Below are 16365 nucleotides of genomic sequence, written 5' to 3'. Positions count from 1 at the left end.
AATAAATCTTAAATCAAAAGTCCTGAAATCTCCTAAATAGAAGAATTTGACATAAACTGTTTAGGATAAGGTGATAACAATTAGGTGACTTAAAAGAAAAATACACTTCAAGAGAAACTTAAAACAAATGGAGGTGAATTTTTCTTTCATATAGAATTAAGATATAGGACAAGGATGGGCAGGTCTGTTTCAAAGATGGAAATGTCCTCAAGTCTCACTCTGTCCTCCCTATGGTCGGACCTCCATCCTCATGGTCCAAGGTGGCATCCAAACTCCAGGCGACAGGATGGAGGAGTTTAGGAGGGAGTCTGCAAAAACTATCACACGCATTTCTTCTCAGTCCAATTGGCCAAAATCCAGCCAGATAGTCTCACCATCTTGTGAGACTTAGAAACATTATATATATATATATATATATTCCGGGTGGTTATATATATAGCAAACAATTATATTTCTATGAAAGAAAAGGAGCATAGCTATTAAGGGAATCTTTGCCATCAGGGTGTATTTCTATAAGAAGGAGAGATGGAGTCAATCACTCAAAATATGAAAGTTTTTTTCTACCCTGTATCATCTGCAGCTTTTCATGAGTGGAGTGTGTAGGTAAATTAAGGAATCAATCATCCCTCTCTCATGTCCCTTGGCATTTTTGTACCAGTGTAGGATTATATTTGTAAGCAATATGAATGAGAAGAGGTGTGTGTCTGCATATCCTGCTTTCTGGACTAGAAAGGGCTCATCTGTGAGTCTTGTGGTTAGGCAGGGAACCTGTCCTCCACACTCAGCTCCCTTTCTCTGCCCTGTCCTCACCTCCTGGCCACAAAACCTTCTCCCAAGAAGTCAGCTTCCTTGTGCAAAGCCAGCAGGAACATCCCTCCCTCTACTCTGGATGACAGTCTTTTATTTATCAAGTAGTCGCCGAGTACCATGACCTAATCAGGTACACATACAGATGGATGGCCAAGTGCTTCAGTGCATCTTAGGCTGACCCTATAGAGGACCACTTCAAGGAGCCTCTAGAGCAGGGCTGTCAGCTAGAAATAAAATGCAAACCACTGATCTAATTTTAGGGAGCTCAAATCTGTTGATCTGTGACAACCTAGAGGGGTGGGATGGAGGTTCAAGAGGGAGAGAAAATACATATACCTATGGCTGATTCCTGTTGATGTATGACAGAAACCAATGCAATATTGTAAAGCAATTATCCTCCAATTAAAAATAAATATATATGTATTTTTAAGTATCTAGTAGCCAGATTGGAAAAGAAGCAGGTGCCATTAATTTTAAGAATATTATTTAACCCTAAACATTTCAAGTATTTTAATGTATAGTCGAAAAGACTCTAAGGAGATACCTTTTTCCCCCCTTTTTTATGCATGCTCTGTCTTGGAAATCCAGTGTGCATTTTACCCTCACGGCTCAGACCAGCATCATTTCAAGCTCTCAATCGTCAGATGGGCTGGTGGCTACCACGGACAGCGCCACGCTCCCTGTTGCGCTCAGCCCAGTCAGATTTTCTCAGCTCTCCACTTATTTCTCAGAAGTGGTCTCTCTGAGTCACAAGCAGTTTCCTACCTGGTGTCCCTCATTTCTTCTGTGAAAACCCATCCATTTTCCAGGTTGGCAATGTTTAGGAACCCTGTATCTGTCATCATCCCCTCCTTTAAATAGTGTCTCTATTGGCTTTTAATGACTGATTGCCCAACTAAAGAAGAGCTGAGAAACCTTTTTTGAAGTGGCGATTTTATGACTATTCTCCAAAGATGGCTTTAGCTGTCTAAAATGTAGGGGGAAATGGGTAACATGAAGCATAATGCTATCTCATGCTACATGAAACAGAATACAGGAGTATTTACTTAGCTATCCGTAGGTTCCAAACACCAAGGGCAATTTTTCAAGTTCATCTTCCCCTCTGTGCTGCTGCCATAATACATTGTAAGTCAGAGGTGAGCAGTACAGTTTGGGTATTCCCGATGTACTCTGAGCTTTTAAAGCAGCCCTCATATTGATCATCTCAGCCACATGTTCTAAATTCAACCATCTATCAAATGCAATAAAATGCCCCTGGTCTGAGCACTGCACACATTATGAGATTTCAGATCAGTCAATTAAGGAAGGGCTGATTCTCAAGGTTCCGATCTTCACGAAGGGTCTCTAACTCTTAAGTAATTATCGTGCCTTCTCCATGGGAGGATTATCAGATAGAAGCATTTGATAGATTGCAGTGAGTCAGGAGAGATCTTTCACATCTGGACACTGGGTCCTAAGCCAATGCTTACATTAGCTAATTAGCCCTGAGGATGGGGGATGTTACCTTTTCTTCCTGTTAGCACACAGATGAATGGTTGCCATAGCTCAGTAATTATGCAAGTGATTTTGTTTGAAATTATACTTACTGCATTTAGGGATATGAAAACAACCATTATGATTTTTCACAGGGTAAAATGCTATGAGCTGTTTGAAACTGTATAAGTATCTTTAACTGGCAATAAATTTTTTTAAATAAGCAAACAAAATAGAGAAGAAGAGGATGTACTTGTATTTTTTAAGTAAAATGTTTCAGCTGGCATTTATTCCATCAGTGTTTAAGCGGGGTATATAGGGAGAATTTCTTTTAATGCTAATGAACGTTGATCTGTGGAATTAATATTTTTGGTTGCCCTCTGAGCTGACAAGGCACATAAGAAAAGTGAAGTGGTTTTTGTAATTGTAATTGTGGTTACATGGAAGCCAGTTTGAGTCACCAAAGGTCACAGAATAAAGCTACTATTATCTCAGGATTCCAAGTCAGGTTAGCCCGGCAGTATCCTTAACTTATTAACTTGTCATTTACTGAGAACTTTACAGTGTATTCTTCCCTATTCATATTTTCTGTCCATACAGAAATGACCTTTTAAATAGTAGTGAAAAGACCATTTATACCTGAAAGATGACTTCATTCTACCAGACTAAGGGTCCAGAGCCAATTTGAAGACTGTATTTTAATACTGATTATTATGTCAGGTAGCTATGAACCCAGAGATTTAAAGAAACATACACTTTAAAGGGAAAAAAAAAAACAAACACCTTCTTTGTCATAGATATAAAAAAATCTGTGCACTCTGAACTTTTAAAGCAGCCCTTATATTGCTTATCTCAGCCACATGTTCTAAATTCAACCATCTATCAAATGCAATAAAATGCCTATGGTCTGAGCACTGCACATATTATGAGATTTCAGACCAGTCAATTAAGGAAGGAATTGATCTTAATTGAGAGCTCTTAGGATTTACTCTAAGAATTTTCATATATAACAGACTTTGGTATTTAGTACATTTATCACATTTTATATTACATTCCTAGTACTGATTTGTCTCATAACTAAAGCTTTGTACCATCTGACTACCTTCCAATCCTCCCCTTCACAGTTCCCCACCCCCTAGTAACCACAAATCTCATCTACTTTTTTATGAATTTGTTTGTGAAGTGTAATTGCCTAGAACAACATGTTAATTCCTGTTACCCAACATAGTGATTCCATATTTCTATACAGTACAAAATGATCATGACAATAAGTCTAGTTACCATACATCACCGTAAAAAGATATTATATTATTATTGGCTATATTCCCTAAGCCACGACTCATTTATTTGATGACTGGAATTTTGTACCTCTTGATTTCTCACACTTTTAACTTTTACTTTAATTCCAGTGAATGTGGATAAATTTCTGTTTTTGCTTCTAGACTTCTAAGGATTTGTACTCTTTACTTGAATGTCACCTGGGAGAAAAACATGTTTTTCTTTATTTCTTATTAAGTTACTGAAAATAACAGAGTCACATATTTTTATGCCACTGCTCTCAAATTCACCTGATGTAAAATGCCTCGGAAGCCCTGGTAGCTCAGACGGTAAAGCGTCTGCCTGCAATGCGGGAGACCCAGCTTTGATCCCTGGGTCGGGAAGATCCCCTGGAGAAGGAAATGGCAACCCACTCCAGTACTCTTGCCTGGAAAATCCCATGAATGGAGGAGCCTGGCAGGTTAGAGTCCATGGGGTCCCAAAGAGTCGGACACGACTGAGCGACTTCACTTTCACTTTCTTTAATGCTCCTGGAACATGCCTGGGGTGTTTCTGACAGCCCCCCCTGCAATTGTTGTCTTCCTTCTGCCTGGAATGCTTCTCCCCCAGACCTCCAGGTGGCTTTCCATCTCGCAACCACCATCAGATGTCATCTCATCCAAACCCTTCTGTGCCCACCCTCTTCAGGATGCTCTGTGAACCCTGACTCTGCTTTCCTGCAGAGGTCAAGTGTCCTCCTGACATTAGACATTCGTGTGGTTAATCCCCTGATGAAGGCACAGAACTTAATTTTGTTCTTTCTTTGCTGTGTCTTCTATGATGGAAACAGCACCCAAATCTCAGGAAGCATTCACTGTGTATTTGTTTTATTACCTGTACTATGGTGTTCTACTTACATTCTTTCCTTCAATCCTTACAAAAATCCTGGATGAAGTTATGATTATTATAATGAGTGGATAACCTGAGAGGCTTAAAATGAAATAATTTAAGATAACACATCTGATAGCTTCATAAACCAGATCTGAAACTCAGGAGTGATTCAGAAAAGCAAGCTCTTAACCTCTGACATACTTTCTCCATTTTGGCTGAGTCTGGATATAGACATAAAATTGGTGGTTTTCTTTTAAATCCTACAAGAATCACACTATCCAATATAATTCTTAATTTGCTTTTAAAAAGCTTCCGAGTCCAGATATCCTATTAATTTAAGTTTAGTCGGTTAGAATATTCTTCTCTTCAATTTAATTTCATTAAGTAGTTACTATAGAATGGCAAAGATTCCCGGAACTGATTGTACATAAATAGATAAATTACTACTTAAAGTTGCATAAGATAAATCATGTGAAACAAATGCATGTTACACTTAACAAATACTCGGTGACTAATGGATAAATAGCACATTTGGCATTCAAAATTGGCAAGTTTATTTTTTCCCTTTCCACTTTCCTTCTTTATATATTTCCAGTGATCATTTTGTAAATTCTAGTTTAATTTTTTTTTTTTTTAATTTTTTTATTAGTTGGAGGCTAATTACTTCACAACATTTCAGTGGGTTTTGTCATACATTGATATGAATCAGCCATAGATTTACACTTATTCCCCATCCCGATCCCCCCTCCCACCTCCCTCTTCACCCGACTCCTCTGGGTCTTCCCAGTGCACCAGGCCCGAGGACTTGTCTCATGCATCCCACCTGGGCTGGTGATCTGTTTCACCATAGATAGTATACATGCTGTTCTTTTGAAACATCCCACCCTCACCTTCTCCCACAGAGTTCAAAAGTCTGTTCTGTATTTCTGTGTCTCTTTTTCTGTTTTGCATATAGGGTTATCATTACCATCTTTCTAAATTCCATATATATGTGTTAGTATGCTGTAATGTTCTTTATCTTTCTGGCTTACTTCACTCTGTATAATGGGCTCCAGTTTCATGGATGAAATTCTAGTTTAATTTTAAAAACACAGAAGATAGAAGTAAAATTTGAGTTTACAAATTTAGAACCCTGTCACATAAGTAATATTAACTGTACATTAGTTAGATCATGGTTATTATCAAAGAACATCTATTAAGCATTTTTAAGATTTTGTGCAAATTACTTTACATTAGGTGTTGTATTTCCAAAAAGATTCTGACACAGGGGAATGCCTTTGCAGGAGCAGAAAGTGGTGAGTGTGTACTCAACTCTAAAACGTGTAAATGTGTGTATACATTTTCATTATGGGAATGTATTTATACCTTGCTGTAAAGACTTGCTTGACACTAGCATATTGTAATTACCTAATTATTTGCTTAATTAAATACTTTGTTGACTAATTGAATATGTGTTTAGCACAGAAGCAACTGTTTGGGAAGTAGGTCCTGGTCTCCAAGGACACGGTGAGATCGCTCATCATAGTCAGAGCAGGTCGCTAAGCCTTCTAGTGTCTGAGCAGCTGCACAGCCCTTCTGGGGAGGAGCGAGGAGCCAGCAGAGGCCAGGAGTGGGGAGAGACAGGCAGGGGGGAGAGCTTCAGAGTCAAACCATACAGCCTTCAGATCATCAGTCCAGTGCGTACTCATTATAGCAGAAAACTGCAGCTTGCGAAGCAGCATGGATGTGGCTGGTAGATAAACTGAGCCCATCCGCCCGCCCTCTGCAGAAGGGACTACACAGGGCCTGGACGCCCTTACCATCCTAACTGAAAGTGACCCTCTGGAGGCCCTCACCATCCTAACTGTGACCCTCGGGCCGGTGGCAGAAACTCCCTCCACAATCATTCCCAGAGCTTACAAATTTAGAACACTGTCACATAAGTAACATTAACTGTACATTGATTAGATCATGGTTATTATCAAAGAACATTTATTAAGCACTTTTAAGATTTGCTTGAAACTCTGGCCTGCTGATGTTCACTCATGGATACGCTGGAATGCAGCTCTAGTCCCGGTTCATCTCTCATCTCCTTGACTGATCTGTGTTCTTCTCTGGCTCTTCTTACCCTTCTGAAAGACTGGCTGTTTGATAAACATGACAGACAGTGAAGGCAGTGGAAGATAATTAGCCTTATGGTGCTGGACGCTGATGGAGGAGGAAGAAGAGGGGAGTGACAGGGCAGGAGTGGTGTTCACTCTCCTCCCCCCTCTCGGCAGCTCAGGGAGATCACAGCTTAGTCTGAGTCTTTCTGCCCCAGAACCAGAGGATAGAGAGAAACCCCAGACAGGGTGTCTGCAGGAGATGTAGAAGGGAATGTCCAGTCTGCACTTCAGCCTCCGTGCAGACTTGGAGAATGGCACGTAGAGATCATGGTAACTCAAGACACGTTATTATTATCTGATAGAGACTCTACACATGAGCAGTTGAACTTCGAGTTGTCATCAGTAGCAAATCTGGTGGTTGTGACTAGTAGCAAAGCCTTGATACAAGAAAATAGTACCTAATGAATTGCAATTGGTGTGATGATGATAGGATCATCACATGATGAAGAGGCAGATAATTAGAATGTGGACAACTTAAAAAATCAAAGACTGAGGTACTAGCTAAAAGTTTCAGCAATTCCCCAAGAAAGAGGACTAGAACTAAATACTTAGGCTATCAGTCTACTCCAAAACTAAGGCAACAAGTATCTGTGGGGGTAACTATTAAATATCAGGAATTGCTCTAATTGTTGAGATTACACGTAGTGAGGGGAACAAAACAAAACAAAATCCCTGCCATGAATATTCTCACATATTTCATTTCAGCTGATTATTTTGATGGCTTGATTAAAAGAATGAATAGAAAAAAAATTCAAAAGTTAATTTATTAGGAAAGTGTACTGCAAAAATACGGACAGTTCTAAGAAAAACAAAAAAAAATGCATATTAATTTGGCAACTTTTGGTGAGAAATACTTCTGAAGGGACTAGATTCACAACTCTCTCTGTAAGAAACACAATACCATCTATGCAGGAAAGTATAGAAAATGTGCTGGTTTCCCATGAATATTTTACTAATTGTTATCTCTCTAAAAATATAATCACTGATAATCCTATCTCCCCAAGCAGTGGGTAAGATGAATATCATGAAGATGAATTTCATAAGTCAAGTTAGAGGTCAGGCTTCAAAGCAGACAACTGGGACCCATGGCCATTGACGGGCTGTCAGATTTGGTGAACTTTCCAGCAGAGTGGCATCTGGGGCTAATGACTGGAGGAGTACAAATTGTCAGCGGGAATGTAGCACATTAGTTCCCCACAGTACACATTCTTCAGATGAGTTTGTTTGCCTTCAAGTTTGAAATGCTTAGAATAGCACTTAGATAATATTAGTTCAAAATTAGTCAACAGATATTTCTTTCATTGCACTACATTGTGTTTGTCAGCTCTTCAGTATGAAATTTCACAAAGTAGGAATGTGTAACACAAAGGTATGTTGAGTCAAATTTTATTGTTAACTATTTTTCTAACGTTTTACTAATTAATACCAGCAATATTGTTGTCACTGTTTAGTTGCTTAGTCGTGTCCAACTCTTTTCTACCCCATCATGGACTGTGGCCCACCAGGCTCCTCTGAGCATGGGATTTCCCAGGCAAGAACACTGGAGTGGGTTGCTGTTTCTTTCTCCAACTGGTAATATTAGAGTACTTTAAGAAAATTGTGGATCCAAAGTTCATGATCCTCTCAAGAACACACACCTGAAAGTAGACTCCTTGGAGAGTGAAACGGTACAGTGCAAGTGTATGTGCTTGTGGTCACTGCTTTATGAGAAGACTTTGGATCCAGGACACACCCACTGGGCTTTGGAAACCAAATCACCTCCTATCCGTAATGATGAACTGCATGCATGCATGCTAAGTCACTTCAGTCGTGTCCAACTCTGTGCGACCCCATGGACAGCAGCCCACCAGGCTCCCCCATCCATGGGATTATCCAGGAGTGGGTTGCCATTTCCTTCTCCAGTATTGATGAAAAGGTGTTGTTCATTTGAAAGCAAGTGTCAATATTTTGAAAGATAGCTTTCATGTTTTTGTTAATCTGTGTCTAGTAGGTTAATTCTTAGCTAGTATCAAGTAACAAAAAGGTTGTCTAAAGTCATTTTCTCACATTTTTTTATGTCCACAACTATCGACATTAGATATGGTGCTGAAAATGTACAGTGAAGGAAGGATGCTTTCCTAAGATCAAGGGGTGGACAGTCTTTTAGGAATGAGGGATTTGTAGGTTAGTAATGACAAAAAAGGAGTATTTTTAGAAATAGGCATAATCAACATTATTGCTATATCAATATAAATAGAAAAGGGAATAGTTAGGCACTGCCTGATTAAAGGGTTTCTTCAGTCTCCTCCTCTACAAGATGGCCCTTGGGAGCCAGAAGCCAGTTCTGTTTGGTCCTGTAGCTTAGTCTCCTAGAACAGCACCTGACCTGTACCGATGCTCAGCTGGCAAGAAGGAGGGAGGGAAGGACGGGTGATGACGAAGCTCTGCTCCTCAGTGGATGGCAGTTTAGTCAGTTTATGTTATATGACATCTTAGGGAAATGACCCTGAGCTTCTCTTACATCAGTGCTTATTTATGAAGTTAGTTTCCTCCCCTCTTTTCTCAAATGCAGTTCAAATTATTAATGTTAAGAATGGAGTTTAGGATGACATTTGATTTCCAAAACTTGTGTATTCATTTAAAAAAAAATCTCCTTTCTTAAAGAGAAGATCAATTGAAATATTTTTGTATTCAAAACTTAGTCGTTTTTATTGGGTCATGCCATGTATGTGCTCTTTCAATTTTAAGGTGTTTTCTTTTTCCTTTTAGAGTCATCATTTCTATTTTCCTTCTTCATACTTTCAACTGTATTTTAAGTTGTAATTTGCATTGTGATATAATTTGTTATAGAATAAAATCTAAAACTTGAGAGGAACTTTAAATATCATCTCTTGCATCGTTCTCATTTAAAATAGAAAGAATGAGGGGCTTCCCTGGTGGTCCAGTGGTTGAGACTCTGCCTGCCAATGCAGGGGGCTAGGGGTTTGATCCCTGGTCTGGGGCGATTCCACATGCCTTGGAGCAACTAATCCTGAGCACCACCACTCCTGAGCTGGTGCTCTGGAGCCGGGAGCCCTGACAAGGGAAGCCGTGGCAATGAGAAGCCCACACACCACAGCCAGAGGGTAGCTTCCACTCGCCCAGACTAGGGAGAGCCCACTGACAGCAACAAAGACCCAGTGCAGCTAAAAATAAACAAGTACATTTAAACAATAGAAAGGTTGAGGTTGTGGGGGCTTGGATTACTTATTCAAGGTCATATCCTGTAGGGCATAGTTGAGATGTTAATTCTGGTCTCCTGAATTCTTATTGCGCTGTGTGCAACCAGACGCCTTACCAGACCCTCTCTGTAGGAGTCAGAATGGGGCCTGAAATGCATTAATTTGATTTGACATTGTCCAAGGTGCTGTTGTCAGGATTCCCTGGTGGCTCAGATGGTAAAGAGTCTGCCTGCAATGTAGGAGACCTGAGTTCGATCCCTGGGTAGGGAAGATCCCCTGGAGAAGGAAACAGCAACCCACTCCAGTATTCTTGCCTGGAAAAATCCCATGGACAGAGGAGGCTGGTGGGCTACAGTCCATGGGGTCACAGAGTTGGACATGACTGAGCAACTACACTTCAAGGTGCTGTTGTCAGCTCATTCTGTGAAGGGTAATGCTTTGGGAAATATAATAAAGAGTTCCAGGCAAGTGTTGCAAGTACGAAGCAAAGGTTCTGAAGGCTGAGCAAAATCTACTTGCCAATTTGATTTCACAAACAGTTCTTTATCACAGTCGTGCGAGAACTAACTTGAAGTTCCACGTGCATTTTGTGTCTTTACCATGCAGATGAAATCCTGTAGAAAATAACGTCATCTCTGTGTATTTCTAGCAAGAACATGTGGATCGAATCTGCGTGGGCCCAGTGGCGTCATCACCTCTCCTAATTACCCGGTTCAGTACGAAGACAATGCTCACTGTGTGTGGGTCATCACTACGACGGATCCTGACAAGGTAAGACTCTCAGCTTTCCTCTGTAAACATCTGATGAACTCAGCTCTCTACCTGGGCAACTGTTTACCGTGAACACTCTGGTGAGTGGCATGCACCCTCGCGTCTTATTTGAATTGAAACTCTGCTGCTGCATGGTATGTCTGTCTATCCGCCTGTATTGGAAAGCCTATCTAGGATTCAGTTATGAAATATTCTGTGTGCTTACCTCTTGCTGCTTTTTAAGGTTACATCTATGTTATGGTTTTATTTCCAGTTCGATTGTCATATAACAATTGACATACAACTTGTTTAGTGTAAGGTGTGCAACATAATGATTTGATATGTATTTATATTGAAAACTGGTTACCACAGTGTTTAGTTAACATGTATCATCTTGTATAGTTAAAATATTTTTTCTTGTGATGAGAACTTTTCATCGCAGTAGCAGTCAGTAATCAGTCGATGACCTCTGGGTGGAATGCAGGGAGTGAAAGAGGAGGATCCGTGGGCAGGTGGTTTTGATTCTCTTAACACTCTATACACACGGCTTCCCCTTGCAGCACGTGCTGCAAGGGGAGAGGAGAAGGAATCCAGAATGGCTTTGGGGTGGGTGGTGAAACCCTGACCAGAATGGGCACAAGGTCCAGCCTCCCGGGAGAGTCCCAGTGAACATCCGCTGTCCTCCTATAACTACTGATGATAACACTCTTCTTTATTCTCCTAATCATCCCAGGTTGGAACACTTAGATTCTAAGCTCTCTCTACCTGGAAACAGGGAAAGGGCCTCAGAAACCAGCCCTTTATGGGAAGAGAGAATGGGTTTGGCTCTGGGTGCAGTGAGAGTGAGGGGCTTGCTGTATCTCCAAATGCATGTCCCTCATAGAAGTCAGCTCGGGATTCCCAGGTGCGTCCTTAGCTGCTGAAACCTGGGATGGGTGTGACATCGTGCAGAGAGGCCAGAGAGAGCCGAAGCGAGTCCCGCTGGTGGAGTCATGTTTCCCTCAGGCCCGTCGGAGGGTACACTGGGCTCCACTGACATGAGTGATGGTGATCTTGCAAGCAGAAGTATCCACGTCAAGTTCTGAAATGCTAAACTCTTGTATGGATGATGCCCTGGCATTTCAGCAGGAAAGCAGCAGCTCCAGATGAAATCTTCAGGGAATTTAGTTAACTCCCTCCCAATAGTTTAAAATTCATTTACATCCAGATTACATATGGATAATCATAAATATTTTTCTATATGAAAGATACCCCTATATATCTGTGTCTCTATTTCTTTTCTGTTGTCAACTGAAAAAAGGCACAACCTGAAAGCCGAGGATTAGTATCGTTTGGAGGGCATACAGAGGACGCAGGGGCTTCCCTGGAGGCTCAGTGGTAAGGGAACCGCCTACAATGCAAGAGATGCAGGAGACGTGGATTCGATCCCTGAGGCAGGAAGATCCCCTGGGGGACGGAATGGCAGCCCAGTCCAGTATTCTTGCCTGGAGAACCCCATGGACAGAGCAGCCTGGGAGTCAGGCTTCTCTGACTGAGGAGACACGACTGAGTGACTAAGCATGCATGCACGCACGCAGGATGTAGGCCCATGAGACGGGCTCTCAGATGACTGCGGGCAGCTGTTCAGGGCAGGTCAGGGAGGAGTCAGGGCATATAGCAGTTTTGGGGAAAAATAGGTGGTCAAACATCAAAAGAGTACTGTTAATAGAAGAAAAGCAGACATTTGAATTTAGTGATTTTAGCTCTTTTCTATACCTGGGAAGATGCAGAGCCTGGACTCAATGGAATTCCTGCTTGGATGTGCATCTTAACCTTCCAGGGCCAGTGTCCTGCTTTCCTCCACCCTGAGTGCCCCCATGGGGCAGAGGCTGGTGGCTTGATGGCCACAACGTCCTTCATTTACTGACGTGGCAGGCGACATTCTCAGTCCACACTCTATTTACTAGAATGACCAAAATCTCTATGCAGACAAAAGCAGCTTAGAGTTACTGTTGTCTAAACCCTTCACTCGACAGCAAGGAAGCTGAGACCCAGGAAGGTAAGATTTCAGAGCTGTTCACTCCTGTTGCAGGATAGAAACGTGTGCTCTCTGCACAGCTCTGATAGCCTCTTCGTCAGCTTTCTTCCTTCTGGAAGAAGAGGCATTTCTTTTGCAGCCATCAGTCCCATTATCACTTTGATGAGAACCACAAGGAAATGAAACAGTAGGCTATTCAGTGTGGTGATAGGATGCTCTTGGCTGTACATAATAGAAGAGCTGACTAAAAGCCAAACGTTTTTAGGGAAATGTTGTTTCATGCAATGAAAGGTCAGAGGCAGGGAGATTCCAGGTTTAGTTAAGAAGCTGAGGGCTCTGGTGTGGGCCTTTCTGCTCTGCTCTGCTTTCTGAGCAGTGATCACATACCCTTCAGGTCACAAGATGCTACCATACCATCATGTTCAATGCTCAAGGAGGAAACATTGTATGTCTTCCTGAGAAGTGGCAGGAATTGTCTTGAAACTCCTAGATGCTCCCCTTAAGACCACCTGAGCTAGATGTCCACACTCAAGATGCTGAGCAGTTGGAGGAGAGAACTGTCTGGAAGTCAGAGAAGGGGCCAGTGGTTGTTGGTGACAAGTCATGTCTACCCCACACAGACAAGCAGAAGCTTGAGGGAAGAGTTTTCATTATCACCAGGTTCTTCTTTTGCGTTTGAAATGTTCCACATCCCATTATCTGCCTGTTCCACTGGACACCAGTGGGCTAACATTAGTTAAAACTCATGAAATTTGTCCCTTGATGTTTTGAAGTCGACTTTAAAACCTGGCCAAGCTGCAAAATGACAAATGAAATAATGAATTTATGCAGTTTGGGTTTATGGATTTCTCTCATTATACAAGTTCACTTTTCTGTCTCATGTTTGGGCACACTTACATAGGCTTTTGTAAAGACTTCGTATATATTTTGTTGATTCTGAACACATAACTATTAACAAGTTAAATTTCAGGAATTTTGTGTTACACTGCTCCAGAAATCTCTTTGCCTTCCTCCATTTATTTTGGTGACACTCTCAGAGAACAAGCAAAGCTTCCTCCGCATGGATAGGCTCACATGGATCCTCAAACAAGAGCACCACTTAGACACCTGAAGGCATCTCAATTAAGCAGAATTACCATCCAAATTAAGCAGCAGACATTGCCATTAAGCATAATTAGGCCTAATTTGATTCCTTGGGAGACATTCCAAATAAGGGGGTTTCCCGATTAAGTTCGTGGTGATGAAGGTATATTACATTTTGAGCATAAGAGTAAAGAACAGTTATGTCAAGATTTCCAGACAACGGCTCTTGCTAGAATACTAACAGCATTCTAGACAAGAAGGGTTGGTACACCTCGATGTGTTGTTTGACATGCTTTGTAAATTTTAAGAAATAGGGTAGAATAGAAATCTAAAATCGATTTCCAAATTGATGAGTCAATGAGAGATGAGTTAATAAACTCCTCTTTTGTTGAAAGATTAGCCCTCTCATGATGACTTACACTCCTTCCTGGTCTTTGACCTGCTTTGACAATTATATAACCATGTTCCATGTGTCAGTTTATACTAAGTGTTAACATAAAACAGCTCATACAGAGTAGTCACTGTGGGAAATTCTTTGTGTCTCTTAGTAAAGTCTGTTGTAATTTATAAGATTGGGGAATGCCAAGTTAAATCCTTTCACTTACATGTGTTTGTTTTTATATGTATAATTATCAAAATGCATATTAAGGTACATATTATATATAATGCATATTTGGACAATTACATGCATTTTAATGCATGTTTAAAAGACATTTTAAACTTTAGTTCCTCAAGAAGATTCAATTTAGTAGAGAAGTGGGTTTCTGAACACTCAATTGTATTGTTCTTGCTGAACTCGCCTAGTAGAAATTCAGTAAAAATTAACACAGTAATGCGATATTTATTAATATATTTCATTATAGATACATTCAGCTATCCATATTTTCCAGATAAAACTCTTGAGGATGCCTATGATCAAACTCTTAAGAAAGTGATCTGTGGTTAGTGAACCACAGATTATGGGAACGTTTAGCAAATGCTCTCAAACATTTACCACTGCAGTTTTCATTGAAAGGATTAAACATGGAAGACAGCTTTCCTTAGAATCATTTGATAAATGGATATTGTGCATGTGTTTTTCTCAAATACATTTGGGTGGCAAAATTTCAGTACCTAATTTTAATTTGAGCTCTTCAGAAAGTAGTGTTTTTGTTGGTGTTAAACTCAGGATTGAAGTGATTTAAGACATTTGAACTTTGTCTTATGGGGTTCATCCATTGAACTTTGTGTTATGTGGTTCGTCCAGGCTGCTATAACAAAATATCACAGACTAGGTGTGTGATACGAAAAACAGATGCTTAATGTCTAACAGTTTTGAGCCCCAGTGTTTCCTTCCGGTGTTAACAGCTCCCGCTTCTGAAGGTTGTTGTGAAGAGTATAAAGTCAGTGTAAAGCACCCGAGTATAGTTCTCCAGATACTACACAAATACCTCCCTCCTCCGCCTCCTCTCGGTTCCGCCTCCTTCTCCTCCTCCTCCTCTTTCCATTATTACTAATGACTAAGCTCAACAAACCATAAATGGAACCTTCAGGGCAGGCGTCAGTGCCAGGTGTCCCGGGGAAGGACATCATACTGCCACTGTGTCTTAGAGGTCATTCTGCCCACGGTCACCTTCACAGATCTGAAGGTCACAAGACTGGAAGTGGGAGACCTCAGGACTGCATCTCAGTTATGAGACAATAGGGACTCACATGGGGCTTCAGGTGCTGCTTATGAAGAAGACGGCTGCCAGTGCAGGAGATGCAAGAGTCATGGGCCTGATCCCTGGTTCGGGAAGGTCCCCTGGAGGAGGAAATAGCAACCCACTCCAGTATTCTTGCCTGAAAAATTCCATGGACAGAGGAGCCTGGAGGGCTATTATAGTCCATGGGGTTGCAAAGAGCCGGACACGGATGAGTGACTGAGCGTAGGGACCTAAATCAGAACAATGAACAACATCAGACTTGGAGAGAAGAAGATGGATTCGAGATATATTTAAGGGATGGGTAACTAGTCACGGCAATTTATACACCGATATTGCACCTTAATGAATAACTCAACATTTTAAGACAAATAAGAAAATTTGCTTTATGTTCACTGCTTTTAAGAAAATACAGCTGTTTATCAGTACCCTTTGGGAGGAAGGAGTGTTCACTTCTTTTATTATTATTCAGTGGGTTTTGTACATAATTTGAAGTAACAAATCCATACAGACACAGAACAGGCATTCGTCTGCGTTCACGGCACTTTAAGAGGTTTTGAAGTGGAATTTTAATATATGTGGTTCAGTGGGTTTTCTTTCCCCACTGAGGGAGCCACAGGTGAGTGGGGAGCCAGAGCCCAGAGCCAGGGTCGAATGTCACCCCTCATCGCACCCTGTGTTTCCCTCACAGATGCCGCCGTGGGGTCTATTTAACCGCCCCCTCACCTTTCTCACAGGTCATTGACCTCTGCGGGGAAAGCCGGTTCCCTGCCAGCTTCCGTTCACTGCACATTCGGTGAGGTTCCCTTGGATTCTTCTAGGTCATCATCATCCGTCTTCTGTTAGGATCCATTACTTGGTCCTTGTCGACTCTCCAGTACATCCCCTCTCTGAACCAGCTCTTTTGTCGTCAACATCCTCCCGATCATCACTGTTTAGTAATTGCAACTCTGTTCATGAACTGAGTTGGGTTCCAGTGACTGTCTCCTTCTCAAGATCCTGTCTTCTCTGTCACAGGCACACCTGCGCTCTCTTCTTTTTGCTCAGCTCTGATTCAA

The 16365-nt window shown here is 41.3% G+C and overlaps 1 protein-coding gene across 1 annotated transcript in view; it reads left to right on the top strand.

Moving 5' to 3' along the window:
* CSMD1 (CUB and Sushi multiple domains 1) overlaps nucleotides 1-16365 on the top strand; it is a 2014689-nt gene that overhangs the window by 1462592 nt on the left and 535732 nt on the right. Inside the window, exon 10 of the mRNA XM_043893675.1 lies at nucleotides 10425-10546. Coding sequence (XP_043749610.1) covers nucleotides 10425-10546 — 122 coding nt within the window. The remainder of the gene's footprint in view (nucleotides 1-10424; nucleotides 10547-16365) is intronic.

This window comes from Cervus elaphus, chromosome 32, assembly GCF_910594005.1.
Source record: "Cervus elaphus chromosome 32, mCerEla1.1, whole genome shotgun sequence".
Taxonomy (NCBI): Eukaryota; Metazoa; Chordata; class Mammalia; order Artiodactyla; family Cervidae; genus Cervus; species Cervus elaphus.
Note: the sequence above shows the minus strand (reverse complement) of the source record. Positions and strands in the feature narration are given on the sequence as shown.